The sequence below is a fragment of the Anopheles funestus genome, chromosome 3RL (genome assembly GCF_943734845.2).
Source record: "Anopheles funestus chromosome 3RL, idAnoFuneDA-416_04, whole genome shotgun sequence".
NCBI classification, from domain to species: Eukaryota; Metazoa; Arthropoda; class Insecta; order Diptera; family Culicidae; genus Anopheles; species Anopheles funestus.
In genome coordinates this window covers 18,734,024-18,758,952 of record NC_064599.1, presented here as the reverse complement: position 1 = coordinate 18,758,952, position 24,929 = coordinate 18,734,024, and the positions used below count along the sequence as shown (strand labels likewise).

Genomic DNA, 24,929 nt, shown 5'->3' with positions numbered 1-24,929 from the left:
TTTTGTTTCCTTGTGAGCTGTGAGAAGAAACACTTAAATGCCATTTCCATCCTTATTATCCGTTGCTTTTGGGACTCTTCAATCATAGCGATACGCAGAACCGGAATAACTGGAGATTTCCAGAATAATAAGTTACCGAACTGTAGCGACTTCAAAATTTATTTCCTACTTCTTTCTTCATTTTTGGTGGAAGGAAATTAGTTTTTTCGAAGTATCAAAGAATTTTTTAAACTGCTTCAGTCAGGAGCAGTCGCTAAAATTCCGTAAAACTAAAAGACCGGTTGTTGTTGAAAAACGTAGTAGAGCAATGGTCAACGAAATAAAAATATTTTAATTACTGAACCGAATATTTCAACACTTTATTCGCAACTTCAAAGATTTTTTATTTTTTTAGTAAGCTTCAAATTGCTGTTTTTCAATTTGCCTATTAAAGACTTTCAATAAATTTGTAACTAGTTTAAATGTTAAAAGCATATGCACGATAAGCATATGTTAAAATTTTTTATTTGATTCGTGACGCTAGAACGGTTGGGGAGCACTGAAGTAGAACACATGCTTCGTTTGTAAGCCGTTAAAAAGTATTTTCCAAACACGATAGTCGAAGAATAATTCTTTAATTGCTGCAGTTTACACTTGTACAACAATTGTAGATTTGATTAAAAATACAACAAACAGTCAAATTCAATGCACACAAAATTATTTAAAATTCACTTAATAATTATTAAATCAACCGAGTATGCCCGGGATAAGGTAAAATACAAGGAGGAAATCCCTTGTGAAAAATGTACTGCTTCAGCTTCAGAGGCTGACAATACGGCGGAAGTAATAATTAATAATGTAATTATTAATTATAAATAAATAAATAAATAATTATTATTAAATTTAAATCATTGCTTATTTGCAATTGTTGGAAACTCTTCACTTAACAAATAAATATTATAAATGATCATCTTTTCTTTTTTGTACGATTAGCCTCTAAGGCTCATTTTTATTTTCTGCTTGTGACCTAAAAAGCTAGGAAATCGACACTGAGTTGTATGAACTGTGCATGCATTTTTTTACTGATAACTGTAACCTTGAAGTCCGCCATTCGCAAGCACCAATGAACACTTCGCAGCTGTGTCTCACATTTATTGAATAATGACCGTCTGGCCGGTGCGTGTGTTCACTGTCGAGGTGCACCTTGTCAGTTGGGCTCTCAGATTGTTCACCTCGCCCTGGGACCTAGCCAGTGCCGCCTGGAGATCTGTCTTTTCCTTCGCAGCATCCACCGAAGTACCACCACCTCCGGCCTGTTGACGTCCGGCCGATTCCTGCAGCATTTTATTTTTCGCTCTTTCTTCCTCCAAAGCTTTCGTCAGTGCCAGATTGCTAGCCTCGAGTTGCGTGTTAACCGTTCGCAAATGACTAACAACCGTCAGCGATTTACGCAGCTGATCGGTCAACTTCGGTACGTCACCGGCAATTCCCACCGGAACACTTTCCACTCCACCAACCATCGGCGGGAGTTCCTTTAGGGCCAGTTTACCCATCTCCAACTCCTTCCTCGTTCTTATCAACCGGTCTAGGTAGGGATTTTTAAGCTCAGCACAGCACAACCGCCCCTTCTTGGTGTGACCGGGCCGGGCACACTTTTCACCATCACCACCGACCGCAATCGATCGTCTCGTGAGGATGGTAGAAATCCGTTCCGCAAACTCACAGTGCCAATCATTATCGCCGAGCGTGATCGATTTTAACCGTGGCCAGTACAGTGCATTTTCGTGCACCTCCATGTTTACCAGTCCGTTTCCTTCCAGGTGTAGCTGCCGGGTAGATGAAACACCGCTCGCGTTGTGGGACGGCATTGTGGTTAGGAAGTTGTTCGACAAGTCTACCACCTCGAGCGTACCGGCTGCGGTCGGTGGTGACCCGGTAGTGCTGACGGTAAACAGCCGATTGTACGCCAGCTTCAGTGCCACCAGGGAGCGCATATTTCGGACGAGGGAAAAATCGAACGTTTCCAATCGATTGTGGGATGCATCGAGATGGGTTAGCTTGGCGAACCGTGCCACACCGGATAGCTCCCGGTATTCGTTCCTGCTCAGATCGAGCTGTTCCAGCACGAAGATGAAATTGTTCGCATCGGTCTGAAGTGTGCTGGCCCGATTGTTGCCCGCCTTTAGTACACGCAACGATTTGGTCACGAAAATCGTTCCCAACCGATTGTTGCTGACGTCGAGCATTTCCAGTGTGCGAAGTTTGTTCAACGGTTCCCAGCGAATCTCGGTTAGCCCGTTGCTGGATAGGTTCAACGACCTCAGGGGAGCATTTTCCGGCAGGACCGATCCATCGAACATTGGTAGTGTGTTGTTCTGGAGCTCGAGCTGCTCGAGGCCGGTCTGTTTGTGGAATGCCTTCGGTGGGAGCGCTTGCAAACGATTGTACGCCAGATTCAGTCGAGTTAGCTTTGTGGCCTTATCGAAACAACCCGCCGGGATGGAACCGAGCGCCACGCCGGACACGTTCAGCTGCTCCAGGTGGGGAAATTGTTCGAACAAAGTCGGCGGTAGATTTGCAAGGGTGGACTGTTGGAAGGTTACTTTCCGATCATTTGCCGGCGGTATGTTCGGTGGACTCGTAATGATGTCCTCTGGACGTATATTGATGCCAGCCAGTAAACATCCTACGGCCGGTGACGATTGTGTGGAGCACACGAATTGAAGTGGTTTCGATTCGACCGATCGTCCATTGAGTGTTGCTAAAAAGCTACAAAATGGCAAAGCAAATTTTTAGCAGGAAAGTTTTAAAATAATTACTCCCGCTTCACTTACCACACAAGAAGCAAACACTTGGGTAACATTGTTTAACCGCTGGTTTGTTCGCTATCCCGCGGGAACTCACCGAGCGAACTGATTAGAAGTAAAATTGTGTTGCATTCTGCTCCTCCTACTGATAAGCCGTATTACACCTATTGGCTGACAAAAGGTTATCATCGCTGGTAAGCAAAACCAGAACCAAACAAACGGCAAATCTTGTGTTTCTTGGGATTTACCCTGCTAGATTCACGATGACCTCGGGACATTGGAGATGACTTTTTCCGATGTACGTTCATTTATTTTTTAGATTAATAGGCAAAATTACAACACGAATTTAGACCGAAAAGTGTTTAATTAGCCATATTTAAACTGTAAATTCACCTCCAAACCCTAACAACCGATTGTACCTTAGTTATCAAGCTGCTCCCCAAAACTGCTCCGCAAATGATCAGAAGAGATCACTATTGTAGCGGGGAGCGTATCTAACAAGGTTACCAGATTGAAGTGCTGCATCGAAATAATTCATTCTCATTTCGACACGAGCACGATGGAAAAAAAACCCCATTGCCACACGAACTACAGAGGGGCACTTGAAGGTAGGTAACCTGAAGCGCTGTGAGAATGTCGAAGTAGACAAGTCGTAATTTCTTGTTTTAGAATTCGCGTAACGTAAAGTTTCCGATTCCTATACAATTCCGAACACGTTTTCAAAGAGCTTTCAAAGAGTGTTGAACAGTATGGGAGGGGAAATTCCATTCCTTACAAGCCAGCCTTCCAATATGTACAGTGTAGTAACACGCTTGCAGAAACAAAGAAAAAGCTCAACTTTCACGTAAGGAAAATGTGAGAATTTCCGTCGGTGTATGTTCGCTTTTTTTCGCACTGTTATTCGTCGGTTTTATGTCGTGTACAATTTTCTTAAATCCTCACACTATTTAGTAACAAAGAAGCGTTCCTTTAACGAAGTGCGCTCACTCCTTTATTTTTTTGGACTCACTCCACTACGTCCTACGAGCCAATTCAAACCGAGCGCACTTCCATAATTACATTATCCACGTTTTCAGCTGCTTTTCCGCGTGTGCTTTATTTACTCTTTTTTGTGTGTGCGGCTGCAAGCAGAACTTTTACTTGTGCGAAGAAGAAGAAAAAGAGCAAAAACCCATTACACACACTTACTCGTCTTGTGGGAAGGGAAACGTTTGGAAGGGCTGTTTTTTTTTGGTTCCAAGAATCTCCGTTTGCGTTTTCATCCATAAACATTAACTCCATTTGGGTGAAGTTTCTCATCCCAGCTTGCCAGCTCGCTACGCTGCTCGCGAGATGACTTTCCCCGACCCGTTTCCGGCTGTCCGAGGCTCATTGCTGTGGCTCGTTATCAGATAAATTCTAATGTCTATAATTTAGTTAAAGGGTAACTTTCTAAATGTAAATATATGTATCCTGGCGGCGGTATCCTTTTCGCACCAACTTCATCTCTTTGTCGGCTTCGGTACAGGACACGGATTCGTCGTGAACGTAGGTATTTTGTTAATCTTTTTTTTTCTCCATCTGATGATGGTTGCTCCTATCGAGAGTTTTCCGCGTACCAGACAGCCAGTGAGTGTTCCTTCGTGATGTTTTTTTCCATTTCCCAAAGGCATGGTTCTTGTCTTCTTTGATGTTGGTTTCTTTAACACCAACCGGGTACCATCTATCGGTCGGTGATAAAATGCTTTTATCGTAAGAGTATACAAAAAACCCGTTTGTTCCCATCCTGGCCGATACTGGCCACTATGATATGGTCCGTTTTTGTCACATGAACATGAAGGTGTCGTGTGTAGTGCACCTAAATGAGGATCTTTTATTCTCTCTCTCGCTCTATATATCTCTCTCAGTAGTTTTTGGGATGCGATGTCCTTCCAAAGTTTCGGGTTTCACTTAACCTTCTGGATTCGCAACACCATTCCTGGTTGTTTCTATGTGTATGTAATTGTGAGCGACCCCTTCCCTTGGTAATGTTTTATGTACCTTGTAGTGCTGTAGCACTGCAAATGAAAACACGTAATTAGTTAGGATAATGGGATTAGGCCGGGTCCGAATCGTACCCCGGAAAAGCGGGAAAGATTTAAGGAAGCAATTAACATGCGTAACTCCACCAACAACCGAAAGCTTTTACCGAAAGCTAATGCCGGTCAGAAAAACCCGTCCTCGGTATGTCTCTCCGGTCAATCGGTGTGATGGCGCTGTCTCGGGGAGGACTGAATTTTGTGTTTATCTGCCTTCATTTTTCCAACTCTTGTAAGCAAGTGGCCGCAGCATTAAAATCACACCGAAAGCCCCGTTTGAGGGCGGAAGTACATTTGATATTGTAATATTTGCGGAAGTATAAATTAAGGACCGTAATGTTTGACTTTCTTTTTCTCGTTTTTTTGTGTCTTGATGTATACCGGAACGGGTTGAAAAAGCAAAGAAAGGTACAGCAAGCGGTCAAGAAAATTGTCTATTTATTTGCTAATGAGGAAAAGAAAAATCACAAGAAATATCTTCCCGGAAGGTACGTTTCCTTCTGCTGCAAAGGTTCTTTGTACAGGGAAAATTGTTTTTTTCCTTTACACTACAATCAACCTATGATCAACCTGGTGCAATCAGGAACGGAAACGGTGCGGACATGATTAAAACGATAAATAACATTTATTATCAACTACTAACACGATAAATATTAAGCAGTTATGGAAGTTTCATACGCTTTGCTTCACCATTTTTGAATTTTTCTCCCCATCTGGAAGACGATTGAATTAAAAACAAATTTATGTGCTCTTTATTGGCTCTCCTAACGAATTGGTAATACCATTCCACCTTGGTTATGATTCGCTCTTCACAGCTGCTTCCCCGTCTGTCTATCATTTCCCTCGCACTGTAAAACACATTCACACCCATACACACGTGAAGAAGTGTGTGTGTGTGTATACACACCTTAATGCTTTGGTTAATACCGGAGTATCATAAATGTCTTCATCTTGCAATTAAAATGAATTATGCACCATTAGTGATATTCAGCACTCAGCTGGCATTGGGATCTTCTTGCCGGGGTGGGGAAGAAAATTTGCTCACGGGATCGACATTACATTTTTCAGCACTTTCCTGGGTCAATAAAACCCACCACGGTGAAGATGAGCGCTTGATGCGGTACCCGGCTGATGCGGATAATATTAACCGTTCCCTTTGCTTTTGCTCCGCATTTCTGCGTCAATGAGAATAAATGGAGTGTGTATGCGAGAAGTCATTTGTTGGCAAGTTCGAATAACACCACGGTACCGGATTTTACCGGCGAATGATGCAGCAGAAAGCAAATAAATTACCTCACATTTTCTCAAACTAATGTGCGTCTGTGTGTGTGTGTGTGTGTGTCGGTGTTTGTGCGCTTTTACCCGTGTGCAAACAGAGACAACCTGCTTCCGGTGCATCATAATGAAGGGAAGCACGCTGGACGTGGAGTTTCGTTTCGTTTACATTTTTAATTACGGTGAAGAGTAATGGATGATGTGATAACAAACACTCGATGCTGCAATTATCCTACGTAATATCCTTACTAAATACACACACACACACACATACACCGACGAACCGAAGGCGGTTGAGCTTTCGCCTAAAGCGTTGCGATCGTTTGGTGCGGGGTTTGGTAGAATGTAATTTATTCCCTCAAGCGAGTTCCCATCGGTTGCCGCTGACCGAAAGTGTTCGCGAAAACGTGCCCGGAATACTAAAACACAGGACAAGCGTTTGTCTTGTGCGTCCATTAGCGTTGAAGGTGTGTTGCGTTTTGCGATGCAGCAAACATATTGAGTTATCACGAAAGTTGGGTGTCCTTTTTTGTGAGGGTATAAGAAAAATAATTGATACTGATCGAATGGACAAAATCTGTTTTCAATTTGGTTTATCCAAGTACGATACTGTTACGCGCTTTGGTTGGTGTTAACAAAATGATGTTAGAAATTCTTCATTTTATAGAACTGAATGAATGAATTATGGATAAATAATATCAAACTAAGACCCTTCCTGAAGTTGTTATGCTGAAAAAAAGAAAAAAATCCGATTAGTTTGAAAAAGACTAATTGCATTTTTATCTACATTTTAATGTATGCAGTTCGGAAGGTATAACGCCCGAAGTTATGCAATTAACAAACAAATTACTTCCTTTTTATTTTTAAAAGCATACTTATTAATCTGTCTTCGTATTCAATTATTTCAATTAATCGTCTTCGTATATTTAAAAAAATCGTTGCTCGCGAAACATATTTGAAAGAAGCAGTGTTAGTTCTGGAGCTTGAAACACTATTTGGCGAGAGTGACTTTTAGTTAAATGAAGGATCATCAATGATCGAATTAAACCTAAATTTTTTAATAAACAATAAAAAAAATCAACATCAAAACTTTCACAATAGCCTACCAACATTGTCTTACATTGGGTACTACTGCCCTACACCGATCGTGATCCTTTACTAAGCGATTCATTTCTTACCATGTTTCTTTCCTTTTTGCTTCTACAGGAGAAAAACCGTACAAGTGTTCGTGGGAAGGATGCGAGTGGCGTTTTGCCCGAAGTGACGAACTAACACGCCACTATCGGAAGCATACAGGGGCAAAACCCTTCAAGTGTCGGCACTGTGATCGATGCTTTTCGCGTTCCGATCATTTAGCGCTGCACATGAAACGGCACGCCTAAGCAGCCGAGACGACAGGTCGAAGACACAACGAGAAGAGCTTTACATACGTCGAGGTCGAAGGTCATCGTTTTTTGTCGACGATGCTGGTACACGAACCATCGGGGTAGGGTGTATCATTGGGACGAGTTGGGGCAGCATGCCCTCGGTAAGTGGAGAGGTTTTTAAATAAAATAAAGTGACGATAGCAAAACAACAAACAAAAAAACATAACTGTGAATAGAAAATGTAGGAAAATGAAACTGGGAAAACTAACACTAGCCGAAAGCAAACGTAGCAAAAGTCTCACAAAGAGCTAGGGAAATAGAAAGCAAAATGGAAAATGAAAACAGGCCAACATGGCAAACAGCTGTAAACGAATGTAAGGCATACGGCCGAAGCTAAACACAAACTTCACAGTGTATGAAGAGAGAATAGTTTTCCCTTCCCTTGTCCTCAAGTCATCCCGCCCCTCTCTTGCTCATTATAATCATCATCGTATAGCACCTATTATTGTTATATAGCTCTAAAGCGCTGTCAGCGTAACCGTATGACCGTCTTGCTATGCTTTCGTTCATTGTTTTGTGCACGTCTATCCAGTACCATACACCTCACCCCGTGTGTAATGGCCCCTGGGAGGCTAAATTTGAAAACTCGAATTTTTGTGGAAAATCAATTTTAAGGGAAATGGAACAATACCAACAACAATGTTGCCATGAAAAAGCATTAGAAAACAAACTAGAAACCAAAAACAAAGACAACAAGTCAAAGAAACAAACCACACACACACTCTCAAGCAAACATCCGTTCACGTAAACTCAGTGGAAAACGTAGAAAATAACAAGAGAGAAAAAAAAGAAATACCGCGCCAATAGTTCATTTTCAGTTCCAAGACAGTGTCTAATGCCAGCATTCGAAAACCAGCCACAGACTCACAGATTTAAATGTAAGAAAAAGATAAAAACGAGAGCCGGAAAAAAACCGTGCAAAACAGTAAATGTTTTCTATTAAGTTAGAGTTAAGGTTTCTTTTAAGTTACCCATTTTAAAATGTGTTCAGGAGTATTTTTTTTGTTACATTAATACCATTGTATTGTTAAGAATTTACATGTTTCTTTGCATGATTTATGTAGGATGTTTTGTACGTTGCATATGTTTTTGTTTCTTTAATTTTTCATTTGTTTTAGTTAATTCGTTTACTTCATTTCTAATATTTCTTCAAAGTTTAACATTCGTTTATGCGTGTATGTTAGATTTTTATTTGTTTATGCCCCACAATGAACCAGCATGAAAAGTGACATCTTTTTTTCGCAATGGTGAATGACACACGGCAAAAGGATGAGTATTTTCTAGTTGATGTAAAATTTAGTTTGTTTTTTTTTTTTAAGAAATGTTTGTTTAGTACAGGCTGGCATAGCTTTTATTTATTTGTTAGCTTTTCTTTTGTTTTTTTTTATTATGTTCATTTTCCATTTTACATCACTTTAGTCGGTTTAGGATATAAGATTTATTTCCTCGTAAGTTTCAACATTTTTATTACTTTCATAAACACGTGGCCATTAAAAGTTTATATTTAAGTTTTAAGCAAACATTATCGTTTAACATTCTTCCATTCTTATAAACAAAAAAAAAGCACATCTTTGTGTCGGGATGAAGCAGAAACAAAAAAGTAAAAGAAAAAACAAAACACGTTCAGAGAGTAAAAGATAAAAGAAAGAACAAACATCACTGCCAACACAGAAAATACCGTAGCCAAGTGCGTAACGTGCGTGACTTTGAAGTGCAGGGACTGCTGGGAAAATTGTATGCGTTAAGTGAAGAAAGAGGAAAAACAAACAAAAAGAAATTTTTCATTCTTACAAATGTTTCTTAAAAAAAACCAACAGATTTATTCCATTCCCATTATCCTTCCACATTAATCAAATCATTCACCCGGGAAACAAATTTATCGTTCATTGTTGCTTCACGCAAATTGTTTCAACGTTTTGCGAAACAAACACATATTGAGTGGTTATTTGTTTTTACATCACTATTCGCGAATTTTTCATTGCGATATATGTAATATTGTACAATGGCAAGTGACTAGCATGAGTTAATTCGTTACTAAACGTGCTAAGTAAGTATATGTGCTTTTCGTAATGCTTCCCGCAACGGAAACGAATCATTCACAATTCAGTGTTTATAAATGTTATTATAATAATCAAACACTTTATTGCAAGAGAAGAAAAAGAAATACATTCTATATCTACGGCTTAGCTTTGGGTTACATGTACAGAGGGAAAGAGAGACAATTGTAAAATTACACTACTTCAGTTTATCTGCAAAAATTGCGGATCGGCAAACTTTGTTCGATTGTAAGCTTTATATCGGACGCGACGAGAACGCTTCTCGCACATCCAATTCCGTGAAACTAAGCAACACTGCTCGACATTTGCAAACACGCGAAAATGCATTCTTATACAACACTATTTTCCATTTACACGTTATTATCACACTAAGCGTAAAAGCAAACGATTCATGTATGGTTCTTGTATCTGAATGACAGTTCTGCTAATTAAATCAGATTTTCACAAAAAAAAACACACAAATACATCCAAAAGTCATCAGTATTTGATTTAGCGGTAATTTAAATACGAAAGAATGGAAAATAATGGTATAAAACTTTTCCAGCAAAAAAAAAGCGTACGGGCGCGTGTGAGAAAAAAAAACAACTTTTGATACGATAGCATAATTCCGAAATGACACGGCTGTATTTAAAACCAATCATTCAAACGAAGTGAGCACAAAGTAAAGACGATCATATGAAACAACCCAACCACTATCTTAAGCAAGCCAAACAAAGCAGTAAAAAGGTGAAACATCAACAGCAAAAACAAAAAATCATTCGATCACAAAAATATCATGTTAAGCATGAAACATAATAAAGTAAACTAAACAAGAAAAGTAAACAATACAACATTCGTACACACACGGAAAAGAAACAACAGAACAGAAAGCTTAAACGAAAACAAATAAATTTCACCCATCATCCAGTCGTAACCCATTTTAGAGAAAATTTTAGAATAATTCTGAACGATTTAGTAAAATGGTGAAGTAAAACACAGCAAAAAAAACAGCTAGCCAGAGATGTAAACTAGACTTAGGCAACAAACAAGCAAAACCACACTCACAAATCACTCATACCGTAAATGCGCGACCTGTGTGCAAAAGGGAGAAAGAAGCCGGCGAATACGTCAAAAAAAAAAACAACAACAGTGAAAAAAACATGTGTCAAAAATAGTATTAATCAAAGACTGGATAAATTTTTAACGTGTATTTTAAAGCAAAAAGGAAAAAATAAAAAAACGAATGTATAAACACAACACACACACACACACACACACACACACACACACACACAAAAAGCATTACAACTACGGAACGATAAATTGGCACGCGTAAATGCAATAGGGCGGTGCAGTATTGTGATGGAGGCGCATGAATTTGTAGTTTTAGTTCATTTCTCTCGCGTAAAGACGTCAAGTAGGAGTGCGTGTGTGTGTGATTGAAATGGATAATAGAAGAAGGATTCTGTCTTTCGCTCTCTTTCTCGTTTTCTCGATAAAAAAGAAGAATAGAGCCCCAATTCATTCGCTCACAGCGTGAGTGTTCATTTGCAATTTGGTCCATTACACACTTTATAATTTGATTCCAATTTTGGATTTTTCAATCAGCTTTTATGACGATACCTAATATGACGATACCGAAAGATATTGAAACTTTTTTTATATACTATATATAATATATAAAAGTATATTCGAAATGATCATTAACATATTATTTGTACACTTTGGTTATGAGATCTTAATACGTTGGTATTCCATCTAACAAATATGTATAATTCCGTAATTTATGGAATTTTGACATATTCAATCAATCATGAGCTGCCAACGGATGAATGGGACTGCTATTTTGACTTTTTACTGTTTATTCATTTAATTTTCCTTTCCGTTAGCATACGGTAATCGTTTGAAAATTGTCATTTGTTTTAAAAATTTGTTAAAATAATTCAAACAATGGAATGGTGCAAAGAAAATCAAAACAGTTAAAAACAAAACAAATAATTAAACCACTCACACACTAATGTTAGAACACACACACAGACAGTTGGATCGGAATGTGGATAGGGAAGAGTGGGCGATATCGATAGTATTAGTGAGTGTAGTAGCTAGCAGTAGCTTCGAAAACCGTCAGCCAGCGAAAGCAGTAGGCAAAGAGTGCAGAGTTTAGATAAGATTGAATATTATATATATACATATAAATGGATATATATATTTTTTAAACACATTTTTTTCCCCCAAAAACAAATGTTAGTGTGAAAGCAAAACATTGGAAACGTGATTGAGCCAAACCACTTTGCACAAAAGCAGCACCTAGCAGCAACGTACGGTAAACTATGTAAGGTAAATAACGGCAAACAAAGCAAACCATTGGTGAGTGTTTTCGTTCACTTGCATGTTCCCACAAGGCACAAACCACAATAAGCAATAGACACTGAGGGTAACAAACGTTGTTCAGCCATTTAAGTTTAGAGAGAGGTTTCAGTTTCCGACTTTTTGGTTTCTTACTCTTTGCGTACCTACGCCCGACATAAAGCACAAGCAGCGTACATCGAATCAGAAGTGATTTTATTACGGTGACAAACAAAAACGCACAAAACAAAGCACACACACACACTCCCGCCAAGTTACAAGCTAATACCACCAATAAAAAAAACAAAAATTAAATTTAATAAAACCCTGTGAACGTATTTTTGTAAGCAAATTAAAAGGACGTTTCGAATCGAGTGTGTGTGTGTGTGTTGTGACAAGTGAAAAGATGAAGTGTTTGTGTCGACATCAGTGCAAGATGTAAAACTATCAATAGAGATGACGAGAGGAAAATTAAAAGTAAAAGAAAACCTAAAGAAAGTGAGAACAGTGTGAGCTATTTGAAAAGCAAATACAATAAATGAAACAAAAGAAACGAATTTTATACAGCCACAATAGAGGAACGTGAAGAGTTGAGCTGAAAAACAAATCAGAAAATACCACTGCGTTCAATTGCTCAAAAATTATTGGCAAAAGAAGAAAAAAAAGAAACGTTTTTGGGAGAAGAATTTGATAAAAAAAAAACGAAAGAATAAAAAACGCCACTCACGCATACAAACAAGGAAAAATTGTAAAGAATATCCACAACCACCATAAGCTGCATAGGCGAAGCCTACAGAGGAAAAATGGGGCATAAAAAATTGGGATAGAAAATATATTTCTACTACAGCACAACACACGTTCATGTGTGTGTGTGGATGGGCGCGTGTGATTGTAAGTGTGTGAAACATTTGGAACCCTTATACAAGAGAGACAAAAAAAACACAAACAAAACGTAAAAATTGGTAAACAAGTGAGCCAAAGTGAATGGAAGTGAGTGAGAATACAAGGAAACAAGGATATACAGACCAGTGGAAGCATAAAACAAAGGCAAAGCTAGCAAAAGATACAATGGAAAGTGAAACATCTTTAAAATATAATTCACATTTAACTCATCCGTTGCGCTTCTTCGACATAGTGGGTAAACGATTTGTTTAAAACTTATCGTAGTAGTAGAAGAAAAACGATATAAGCAAAAACTAAACCACACAAAACCATATCAGTTTAACTCGTGGACAGGTGTTTCAATTGTTTGGATCGTTATGTTTCAATATAGTTAAACGGAAACACAGGAGGAACATAATTAACAATCCTCCATCTCTTTCTATTCTTCTCTCTATGCTGTGCTTGACACAGATTATAATGCAAAAGGAAAAAAAAATCTGATGAAAATTTTATTCAAAATTTAAAACAAAAACTCTATTGAAATTCAATATTAAACGTGTTGGTTATGTAGATAATTTTCGGTATATGTGTATGTGTGAATGTTTTATAAAGTTAATTTATAAACAACAACAACAACAAAAAACTAAAGCATTCCTCTCTAATGCACACATTTTACTTGCTTTCATGTGCAAAATTACCATTTCGAGAAGGAAATATATTAGAGCACAAATAAATTATATCTAACGTAATAAAAAAAACAACTTATTGCAAGCTAAACGCAACACGAAAAGAGCGTGAAATAAAACGTAAAACCATTCGATATAATCGACTCCAATGGCCATGCACAGTTAACCTTGTATAGGTTTTACCATTAATTAGCTGCCCAATTATACGTTTCCATTTCAATGCACGGTGAACTACAGCTTAATGTAAAACAGAAAGAGAACAGAGAAGAGAAAGAGAAATTAAATGCATTGTTAAATGTGTCGCTTGTTAAAAAACAAACAGATTGTTTCATTTGCTTTGCAAAAATTCTGTTGCATCGTTGTACATGTTTTGCGCACCCAGCTTGGCGCACTAATACTGCTGAATGATGGAAGTTTTGTGTCCTCCCGTTGGCAACCGTGGATAAGAAAATGTAAAATATAAAATTGCAATGAATCAACTTAAAACGCATACACACACACACACAAATCTGTGAAGGTGGAATCATTTGCTGCGCATGTAAATAGTAATAACAATAGAAAGTATTGCAGCAAAAATGTACGAAAAAATTGTTTAGTAAAACAGAAGTTAGAAGGAAAAGCAGAAGAAATCACATTTAAAATAAAAACGTAACAGAGAGAGAGCAAAAAAACATAAAAAACAAACAGCAGAAACTAACGTTACGATTACGACGATATGTAGCTAAAGCAAATGAGTAACCGTAAGTAAATAAGTGATATTTTGAAGTAGTTTGCAAAATCTGATAAAAAAAGTAAAAGATGAAAAAAAATCACAGAACCGGTGACGATAGGTAAAAGGAAAGGAGAAAAAGGTTGAAAAGTTGTAAAAGATGTAAAAGATGATAACCTAAGAAACATTCCCCACCCGGGCCGTATTTGTAATGTAATTGTATATGTGCCAGCAACGCCGGGTGCGAGTGTATGTTTGTACGTGTACGTATGTATGTATGTGTGCTAAGGTGTACCGTAGGTATGTAGGAAATTAAAGAAGAAAAAAACACACACACACAAACAAAGAAAAAAAACTCAAACAAGTGACCAGCGTGTTACTAAGAAAACAAGTAAATCAAACGATAGTAAACAGAATAAAAACAAAAAAAGGCAAAAGGAAATGAAAAGAAAGAGTAGCATAAATGAATGAAACAAAACGATAAATAAAACCCAGCAAAAACACACAGTGGGGAAAGGGGATGAAGTGGGTCGAGAGAGATGACGAAAAAAAAAATGGTAGCAAGAGTAATGGAAGCTATTTTTTATGAAAGTTTATAATTGTAATTTTTGTCTATAGTTGATTATAGTAGCATAAATGGTGCGGATGTGGCAGTGCAGTGTAAGTGTTCGCCCTTACCAATAAAAGTGGTAAGCAAGTGAACAACAAACACACTCACTAAATCGACCCTTTGTTGGTCGATTTTAATAATAAAAATGCAAAAAAATATTCAGCCTACCAAAAGGGGGAAAAAACAACTAACAAAAACAAAAACCGAATTCAAAAAGATTTACACAAAAATGTCTTGTACCATACTGTCAAACACAAGCGTGTTTTGAACTAAAGCCAACAAACAAAAAAAAGGGGAAAAAATGAAACAGGAACTAAAACACACACACATTGAAGAAGAAAACACAGGTCAAAGAGCAGAAAAGATAATGGGGAAATAAAACTATTGTTTCGTCAGCATCATTAAGGATTTATTTCGATTTTTGGGCGAAATAAAAATGAAATTAGTAAACCCCTAATTGTTTTTAAAAACTTCCCACTGCCCGGCGTGCAAAAGTTAAGCAAAGAAAAAGACGAAAAAGAAAACAACATGGTTGCATTTGCACCCAACTCTCATGCTTTTGATCGTTTTTTTTTTTTCACATACAGAAGGCTTTCGGTCCGCTTGTTAATTGAGATTGAGTGTAATAATTAAAGTACAGAACTTAAACACTTAGTAGCGCGATTTGGGATCGGTTGTGTAAAGCTTGGTGGTTAAGTAAAATGACGTACGTGCTTGCTATCGTGTAAAAGCGTTTGCCTTCGGTTCGTTATTATGTCCAGTTGCATGTGTTTTTTTTATATTAAACAAACCACCAATGCGTTATTACCATTCAAAGGAAAGGAAAAAAAAAGTGAAAGGCAGCAAAAGCATACGCACAAAACACACAAAGAAACGCTCAACATGAGAAGAGAAAACAAAATAAAGGAAGGATAAATGTCACAAAACACAAAGCGAAAGAGAGAAAAGGAAATGTTGGAAACAGTTGGAAAAGCACAACAAAGTTTAGTAAATTTAAGGATGCAAAACGTGTTAATAAATGTTTAAACAACCTTTCCTTTTTGGATTCCTTCCGTCTTCCTCGCATCCTTCAAACACAAACACACACACACACAAACACACAAGCACAGATACAATTCCACTTAACAGAAAGGCACAACAGGAACAAGAAACAATTCAAAATGGCAAATCGAAACAAACGGCATAAAACCATCCCAACATTCCCCACCCACCGTAATGTATTCCTGTTTCATTCTTGATGTGTTTCTCTATCAATGCACATCATCAAGTGCACAAAAGTGCATGGTGTGTGTTACGTATGCGCGCGCGTGTGTGTCAAACGTTTGCGCAAACCATATAGGCAAGAATTGTGTTTAAAAAAAGAGTAAACATAAATTTACCAAAAATTAAGAAAAGAAGCTCTTTTTTGCTCATTCATATATTCAGGCACACACGCGTACATGATTCGTACTGTTCACACACACACACCATTAAAAGAAGCGACACGTTTGCACGTGGCTGCCCAACCTGTACCAGCCAGCCAGCCAGAAATTTTCCTCTCCTTTGGAGTTAAATGTATCCGTTTATTCATATCGCAATTTAGGGTTATGTATGTATGATTGAAGTGAGCGACAACAACAAAAAATCCATAAGTGGTGGAGATGTTTAAATTATTCGTATCGTTAAGGGCTTTTAATAATAATTAAACAATTTCATCATGAACAAAATGGGGCGTACGGCAGATGGACAAAGCATTGTTGTGGCGCATACGAGTGTGTGAGCGATAATAGGGAAGGGGAAGGGATCATGAGGGACGATGCGTTAGGAGGCACTGGCAAATGACAACAAATGTTTTTGCGTTGTATGTGTGTGTATGCGCGTGCGTGTGTTAGTTCAAACACACACACACACACAAAGAAAGGAAAAAGATCGCGAAAAAGATCTTAATAAAGAAATGATCGCAACACCGCTAGTTCAATGTGTTAGTAAGTTTTGGTGAATTTCAACGATATTTGGAACGGAAAATGAGTGGAAAATAATCCTTAGAATAAAATCACAACCCTTTCCAGCCCACTGTCTCAACTCCTTTCCTCCCCGCCCCCCCCCGGGTGCACCCTTCGCTGTTGTTATAATGAATCTTTGTTGCATGTACAAGTTGTTCTTTGTTTTTTTGTTTTCCCCCTTCCAACCTATCACTCTTTCTAGTGCTGCTTTTTTAAGCTTTGTGGAAGCGTTTTATTAAAAACAGGCAAAGAAAGCAATAGAGATAAAACACACACCAGTCGTACATACAGCTTTCATCGCGTTATTTTTGCTTCCAAATGGTTGTGCCGATTAACAATGCGTTTTTTTCTTTTGCGATGGAAAAGCAAAACATGAACCGAAAACAGTGCACTAATCCACGTACGATGTTAAAAAATGGTAGGAAAAATGAATGGAAAACTCGAAATTCAAATCGGTGCAACACTAAAATACACAACACACACACACACAAATGCACCGCCGAAATGCGAACAGCACCTAATTTGTGGTTGGTGACACGCTTTGTTTAGGAGAAGCATAACTGGGTTTGAATACGAAACAGAAACAACACAAAAGACACACTACAAGTGGAAGAGGAAAGTGAAACCAAACGCACATCAAACAGAAACAGTAAAGAAAATGGAAGAAAAATACAGCAAGTGTCGGAAAATGCAGTGTAAAGAGCTAAATACAACAGTGCAATGTGCAAAGTGAATGAATGTAAGGGAGAAGATAAACGCAACACAAAACCCGATAGATGCAGGAAGAAAAAAAAATAGCGAAGACAGAGAGAAGAGTTGTAAAAGTGGACGAGAACACGGAATTGTAGCTTATAAACTCTGCTATGTGCATATTAAGTTTAAGAATGAAAAAGAAAATAAACGTACGTTCCTGTTACAAAAATAAATAAAACAGTTTTTTCTTGTTGTCGGTTGCAACGAAATGGGAAGAGAAATATTGAGAAATGAAATGAAAATATAACCCAAAGAGGTAAGAAAATCGAAACATTACAAACGTAAGCCTTTTCTGCTGCTATAGAAATTATTGTGTTCCCCTTATTTGTTTTAAATAATTTATTTTATATATCAATTTTAATTGTTTAAATTTATTCTAATAATTTCATGATTTAAATTAATACTTTAATTACATCATTTGTTTAATCGCTAAAATGTACTAACACAGTAATTGACTACCTCAGTAAAAGCTTGATAAATGGAAAGAAATTTTGCATTATTATTGTATCTAAAATAATAAGTTTTGAAAGAAAAAAATATAAATGGTTTGTAGACATTTCAAAAAAATAGAAAACATTTTAGTTCCGTGATCACATTTGCTAGAAAAATATTTTGGTTTGACACTCTTGCTTTCAAAAATGGTAGTTTCATTTAAAACAACAAGAAAGCGTCCTATTGAAGAGGTAGTAGCAACTGCTGTTCATCAGCGAAGCGTTTTGACTGTTACCTTCTTCCATGGATGCTCCCTTGGTGTTAAAGAATCGTTTTTGGGAGATTTTGCTGCAGAAAACGACCGGTTTTAGCATTTGAAATAACAAGAGAGCATCCAACAAAGGAGGTAGTATCAACAGCCGTTTCCCCAGCTTAACGCTTCATATATGGGTCTCTTTTTCGCATATGGAATGGAACGGACGAATGGATTGAAACAGATACCGGATTGTTTTCCCTTCATCCGATAAACTCATACTATCGATCACCAATTCTAGATCATCTCGAGCCAGGGTCTATGATAACATGCGAGAAAAGAACAACTAGACGATGCTCTAGAATGACGCCAACACGTTACAAATGAGTGTTACCTCCTTCCGTGTATGATCTCTTAGTGTCGAAAAATAATTTTTGGATGTTTGTCGCTTGCTCACTCGCAGCAGTTTAGAACCGTACTTAATGTTATCTCTTTTTTGCATGCTCTCTTGTTGTTTCGGATGATAAAATTGGCCACTTTCTCAGGATTTTGTTGCAGAAAACGATCGGTTTTAGCATTTGAAATAACAAGAGAGCATCCAACAAAAGAGGTAACTTCTTCCTCGAAATATTACATGAAATATTTCCTTGTAATAAATAAAATAAAATCGACCAGTTTTGTCATTCGAAATAACAAGAGAGCATCTAACAAAGGAGGTAGTATCAACTGCCGTTCTCCTGACTAGGGCATTATATGTATATGCGTCTCTTACTATCGATACTATCGATCACTAATACTAGATCATCCCGAATGTTGTTAGAAGGTGGAAGAGATTGTTACCTCCTTCCGTGGATGTTCTCTTGGTGTCATAAAGAATCATTTTTCGAGATTTTACCGGACCATCATGGGGACATTTACGAAAGGAAAGAGATGGACAATACTTTACTTTTCATCTCATTTACCCACACTGTCGAGCATGTGTTCCATAGCTGACGATTTATATATAGCATAGCTTACGTAACACAAACTTAAACAACCCCTCCCATCTATATTACAGATCGTTTAAGGCTCTGTAAAAAATAGCAAAATAAAACTAAGAATAAAGTTTTAATTTCCCTTTTTAAATTCGAAATTATAGTACTGCTGTTACTTTGTAATAAACCCAATGAAACGTACACGCAAATAACGCACGATTGTTTATAACGATTTTAAAACATTGCTCGATTAAATACATAAATACACTCACACACTATGTGCTTCGGAAGGTGATAAGAATGTTGTACGGTGATACGAACATGAACGATTGTGCGCGTGTGATCTTCAGCTAGGCGGATCATCAATTCGTTCACGCAACTGGCGTAAAAAATGTCAAACACAAAAATGACAAGTGCAGCTCGCAACCAGCCAAGATGAGCTCATACTGGTGGTACATTTAGTGAGTAGTGTTGTATGGTAAAAAATAGTGTTTTTTGCACGATTTTCTAACCGTGTGCTTGTATCTATTCACAGCCTTATAGCGCTAAGTCTGCTGGCCTGGTTGGTGGACAGTCGGCGGGAGGCCAAGTTTAACTGCACGCTCACCGCCAACTACTACGACTGTCTGTTCCGGGACGTGATCATACGTAGCGAAACCGATGCGGACAGCATCTTTTTCGGGGTGCAAAACTTTAACGACACCAGCATCGCGTTCCGCGACTCATCGATGGTGGTGCTGCCGAAGAAAATTTTCGAAACATTTCCAGCCATACAGTATCTGTTGAGTGATGCCTGCCACATCCAGAAGCTGCTCGGTGGTACGTTTGCGAATGCGCAACGTCTGCAGGAACTGCATTTGTTCGATAATCGGCTCACCAGGCTGAACAACTTCGTGTTTAACGGTGCACTGCAGTTGCAGATACTGTCGCTGTACAACAACACGATAAAGCAGCTGGAGGAGCACGCGTTCGATGGGCTGGGCCATCTGCGGATGCTCTACATGGACGAGAACCAGCTCGAGAAGCTGCCGGAAGGTATATTTTCCGGGCTGGAAGAGCTGGAGATACTCGAGCTACAGCACAACCGTATCAAGGAGATCAATGACGATCAGTTCCTGCTGTGTCCGATGTTGCGCGAGCTTAACCTTAGCGCGAATATGATCAACACGTTCAACATGTCCCAGCTGCAAACGCTCAACAAGCTCGAAACGCTCGACATTGCCCGTAACTATCTGGACGAGGTGTTCGTCACGAAGTATCTGCGCACGCTGAACGCACAGGAGAATCAGATCAGCCGCATCCTGATGGATCAGGGTGATTTTTTCCAACTAACACATCTGAACCTGTCCCGCAACAATATAGCCAATATCAATAACATTTTCAAGTTTCGCAATCTGATCGAGCTGGACGTATCGTACAACGAGCTGGTAATGCTCGATTTCGTCATCTTCGCGTTCATGAAGAATCTGAAAGATATCAAGCTAAACAACAACCGGCTGTGGATACTGGATAATGGGATACCATCGCCTGCCAAGTCACTGCGCAGTTTAAATCTGGCGCACAACAAATTTCTCTACCTCGATCTTGCCGTACTGGACACATTCCCTGCCCTCGAGTACATCTATCTGCACGGGAACGATCTGATCGATATGCAGATTGGAGATATTGATCAAAATTTCCCATATCTGACACTGATTTCCTGTGACAACAATGACTGGGACTGTATTAATCTGATGCACATCGTAACGCTGCTGGAACGGGCGTACGTGAAATGGTCGAACCGGAACAGGAACTGTACCCAGCCGGAACAGCATCGGCACATCTGCTGCACCTCCGCTGAACATCATCTGCGCGAGAAGATTGTACGGTTGACACGCGAGATATACCGATCGCGCAAAATGATCAAGCAGCTGATCATGGAGAATGCGGAACTGCGCAGCGAGGTCGAGATGCAGTATCTGCCTAGTGATGGTACATGATGCATTGGGTCTTGTAACAATTAAAAGAAGTTTGTGGATAGCAGGAAAAATCATGCTAAGTTCGTTCTACAGTTACTCACTGAGTCAAGGAACCACTCAGTTCCTAAGATTCTTTCGGTGAATGAGATTAGTTGATAGCTTCATCGTTTTTTTTAATTGATCACATCATTTAGTATAGTTGTAATCTGGTTTTTTCCTTATTTCTTAGTAGAAGATAAAAATCTGTAAAAGAAAAAGCTTGCCATGCGAACTATAGCCGCTGTTAATCATTTTAGTTGAGAAATTATTTTTCCTTAATTTCCTATTTTGTGTTTAAAAAGGAGTAGATTTTTTTCACTTGTAGTAATGTAGTCGGCTTTTAAATTTCTTTAAATTCGCTAAATTATATTCCAAAGTCCCAAACCGTAACCAATTTTAGAGGAAAAATTAAAATTCAAAAGATCACGGCGTTCAAGTAGAGGTCACTTTCTGGATCTTGTGCAGATGAAATGTCAATGGATGGCATGGAAAATGATTTGAGTAAAATCGATTTTATCTTCCAAAAGTTTGATAAAGTAGGAAAGATTCCACACTTCACCAACTTCCACTTTAACTTGGAAAAAAAACTCCAGAAATGGTTCAAAATTTGCAAAGGTTGTATATGTTCTCTCCTGTTGTATCGCTTGAATTGAATCCAGGCGTATTTGGTTTAATTTACTCCAGTAGATGCCCATTACCCATTTCTAGCGCCGGACCAATCATAAAAGTCATAATCAAGTGCTACCTAAAATATCCAAACCGATAACAAAGACATTATCACTCGCTAGAAATTCGCTGGAACTCTCTATTAGGTTGTAAAGTACACCACTAATTACGTATAGCGGAGTGTTTCTTATTGGCAATTTCAGTTTAAAGTGATCTGCTTCAAGGGATCTGGTTTAATAGCTTTTCGGTCTCAAGTTCAATCATTATCTGCTTCTTCCGTGTTTAAATATCTCTTGAAAAATAAATCCATTACTTAACCATGTTACCAAATATTTGCCCCGGGAAGGAAAATTGACTTATCTTTTTTTTTTGGCAAAGGTCTCCAAACATGTCCGAAATTCCATCAATCCTACAAGTCAATCGGATGACTTATTCGTATCGTATGGGAGTGTTACTCCGAAACCCGTGCACACTTCCGTGGTTGCTTTCATTTACCTTTTTGGTTACATTATTATTAAATAAGCAGAGTGAAGCTAGTGAAAGTGTCAATACAGTGTTGACGGGTAATGGGTGACAGCAGTGGCCGTTGCCGTTGTCGATCTTTCTCTTTTGCCCGCGGTGATCAACATTTCGTGTTCGCGTAAAGTGTATCGAATCGCCGTTACGGGTGCCAGCAGTTAATGACATCAAGCAGCGTAAGCAACGCGAGATGCGATGAGATAAAACGAAAACGATGGAAGTACCAACTGACCGATGGATTTGACTAGGCAGCTCGCTGATTAATGGAAGGAGAAGCACAAGATGCACAAGTTGCGCTTATATTTATGGATGGTAACAAGCTTTCGAGATTATGGAACACGATCGGCAACCTTTTGTTAGATGCCAGGGTTATGATTGGTAAGGTGAGAACGTGTCCGAAAACGTGTTATTGGATCTCTAGAACTGGAGACCCTCTTGAGGATAGATGGTCTAATTAGGAGATCTCTACCAAATCTTCCATATAACAGCACCAGAGAAATTAGATCAATTTCACCCAGAAATTAAAAGTTCCAACTTTCATTTTGCATCTCGTAAAGTTATACCACTTCACTGATAGAACCACAAAAGCTCCAACAGTTGCTAATGGAGACTGAATTGCACAAGGGCACCTGAAATGTTCCCAAACCTTAACAAAAGCCCCAAATTGTGCTTGGACTTTGGTGAGACACGGTGTGCAATTTCTGCACACCGCATAAAGGTGGGGAGATCCAAAATCGTATCGTGCCGTGAGACAAAGTGAATCGCTTTCGCTTTTTTCCTACCCACAAAAACCTGGCCACTAATCCCCTTCCGATCGCACAGTGACAATGTGACCACAATCACCGGGATGGTGTTTGGACTGCCAGCGGGTGACAACCGGCACCAGTACGATACCCATGGTCGATTGGAGTGGACGCGCGTGTAAAGATGCAACCGATCGGTGGCCGTAAGTTGCTCGATTTGCGACATTGGGTACCACTGGTGGTGCTAGTGTTCGGTACCAAGCTAGCCCTGGAAGCGACCGGTGAGATTGTGATTTGTAACTACGAAAAGTTCCACCTGTTCGACAACATGTACCGACCGCGGACGGACAACTTCTGTGTGTTTAATGACGTGTATCTTGGGAGTGATGTGAAGGGAGCGGACTTTCTGGCGAGCAGCCTCGATTACAAGCGTGTCGCGTTTGCGAACTCCAAGTTCCCGCAGGTGCCACCGTCGCTGTTTAAAAACTTCGATGACATCCGGGAGCTGTACGTGCGCCGGTGCTCGGTTGAGTTGCTGAAGATAACGCGTCTGCTCGAGAAGGTGTATGCGGGCGGTAATCGTATCGCCAGTGTCCAGCTGGATGGTAACGCATCGAACAGTTTGCGTGAGCTGTACCTCGATGGCAATAGACTGCAGGGGTTAGCTAACCTTACGAACCTCCCCGCCCTGGAGGTGCTAGTGCTGGAAAACAATCCGCTGCTGGGCAATGTGGATTTCGCACAGTTCGGACGTATGGAGCGACTGTGGAAGCTCGATCTGGAGCGGATCGGTATGAGCCGCATCAGCAATGGATTGAAGCGACCACTGACCGAGCTGCGACGACTCGATCTCTCCAACAATGCGCTGACGTACGTGCATGTGCGCATGTTCCGTACCTTTCCGAAGCTTGAACATCTCTGGCTGCACGATAACAGGCTGTACTTTATGGAGGCGGATCAGATCCGTACGCTCATGCCCACCATCCGGAGCATCGTGATCGATGACAATCTGTGGGGCTGTGGCCATCTGGCAGTGCTGGGGAAACAGTTGCGCGACCATGGTATCATCATCCGCCATAGCAACTGTCGCACCGATCGTGCCATCCATCGGGTATGCTGTTCGGACGAAACGGATATTGTCGATACGCGCTATCTGATCGAAATGGGCATCCGGCAGGAAACACGTGTTCAGCAGGATGTACGAGAGTTACGGGCAGAAAACGATTTCCTTCGACGGGATTTGGAGCGTTTGAAAGGGCAGCTCGGTGAGCTGATGACGAATCTTACACGACCGATCCAACCAACGGCACATGCGGAAGTGCAAAGGAATCCTGCCGAATCTGACGAACAGCCGGAAAGTAATGCAACTTCATCCTTCGAGGAGTACGAAGATGATGGGAATGAAAAGTGAAGCAAATAATGTACAAAAGGTAGCGTTAAGAAACGATGTGTACGATTATTTATTTCTTATTGTTAAGCGCAAACGCGATATAGCATTTGTGGACAAACATAGTTACTTAATAAATTATTCTTTCAAACTTTTAACTGCTATTAGAAGGTATATGTGTACGCCTCAAAACAGCTTAGCTCACTTCGCAGCTGAGTTTTTTTGTGGATTGAAAATATTTTATAAAAGGAAGGTCGTCTCAAAATTGCTGCCTAAAGCATCCGGTTTTGATCCCGTGCAAGACAGTGCAAGAATCGTACAATCTCGATTGCTACAATCTCGCAAGATCACCTTACCAGCTTACCAGTGGTTCTATCCAACATTCATATTTTATCCTAATAATGTGATT

The 24,929-nt window shown here is 39.3% G+C and overlaps 3 protein-coding genes across 7 annotated transcripts in view; 2 read left to right on the top strand and 1 right to left on the bottom strand.

Annotated features, from left to right (window-relative positions):
• LOC125768600 (Krueppel-like factor luna) overlaps window positions 1–13,570 on the top strand; it is a 271,043-nt gene extending 257,473 nt beyond the window's left edge. For all 5 annotated transcript variants that reach the window (XM_049436508.1, XM_049436510.1, XM_049436507.1 and 2 more), the window contains exon 5: window positions 7,325–13,570. In XM_049436508.1, the coding sequence (XP_049292465.1) occupies window positions 7,325–7,500 (176 nt within the window). In that variant the 3' untranslated portion in view covers window positions 7,501–13,570. The remainder of the gene's footprint in view (window positions 1–7,324) is intronic.
• Window positions 412–2,933, bottom strand: LOC125768592 (carboxypeptidase N subunit 2-like). The gene is made up of 2 exons (XM_049436483.1): window positions 2,814–2,933; window positions 412–2,748 (listed from the first exon to the last, which is right to left on the bottom strand). Exons 1-2 carry the CDS (start codon window positions 2,840–2,842, stop codon window positions 1,131–1,133), a joined length of 1,647 nt encoding a protein of 548 aa, XP_049292440.1. The 5' UTR covers window positions 2,843–2,933; the 3' UTR covers window positions 412–1,130.
• A 5,392-nt stretch (window positions 13,571–18,962) lies between the features above and the next one.
• LOC125772425 (protein artichoke-like) lies at window positions 18,963–24,627 on the top strand. The gene is made up of 3 exons (XM_049444129.1): window positions 18,963–19,669; window positions 19,744–21,185; window positions 23,277–24,627. The coding sequence occupies exons 1-3, from the start codon at window positions 19,644–19,646 to the stop codon at window positions 24,542–24,544; spliced, it is 2,736 nt and encodes a 911-aa protein (XP_049300086.1). The 5' UTR covers window positions 18,963–19,643; the 3' UTR covers window positions 24,545–24,627.
• The last annotated feature ends 302 nt before the right edge of the window (window positions 24,628–24,929 follow it).

Excerpts from the sequence above, each read along its gene's own strand:
- LOC125772425 (XM_049444129.1), top strand. The coding sequence starts at position 19,644 with ATGAGCTCATACTGGTGGTACATTTA. Across the intron at positions 19,670-19,743 it reads TCATACTGGTGGTACATTTA|CCTTATAGCGCTAAGTCTGC; the intron begins GTGAGTAGTGTT and ends ATCTATTCACAG. Across the intron at positions 21,186-23,276 it reads TCTGCCTAGTGATGGTACAT|TACGATACCCATGGTCGATT; the intron begins GATGCATTGGGT and ends AACCGGCACCAG.
- LOC125768592 (XM_049436483.1), bottom strand. The coding sequence starts at position 2,842 with ATGTTACCCAAGTGTTTGCTTCTTGTGTG. Across the intron at positions 2,749-2,813 it reads AAGTGTTTGCTTCTTGTGTG|CTTTTTAGCAACACTCAATG; the intron begins GTAAGTGAAGCG and ends GCCATTTTGTAG.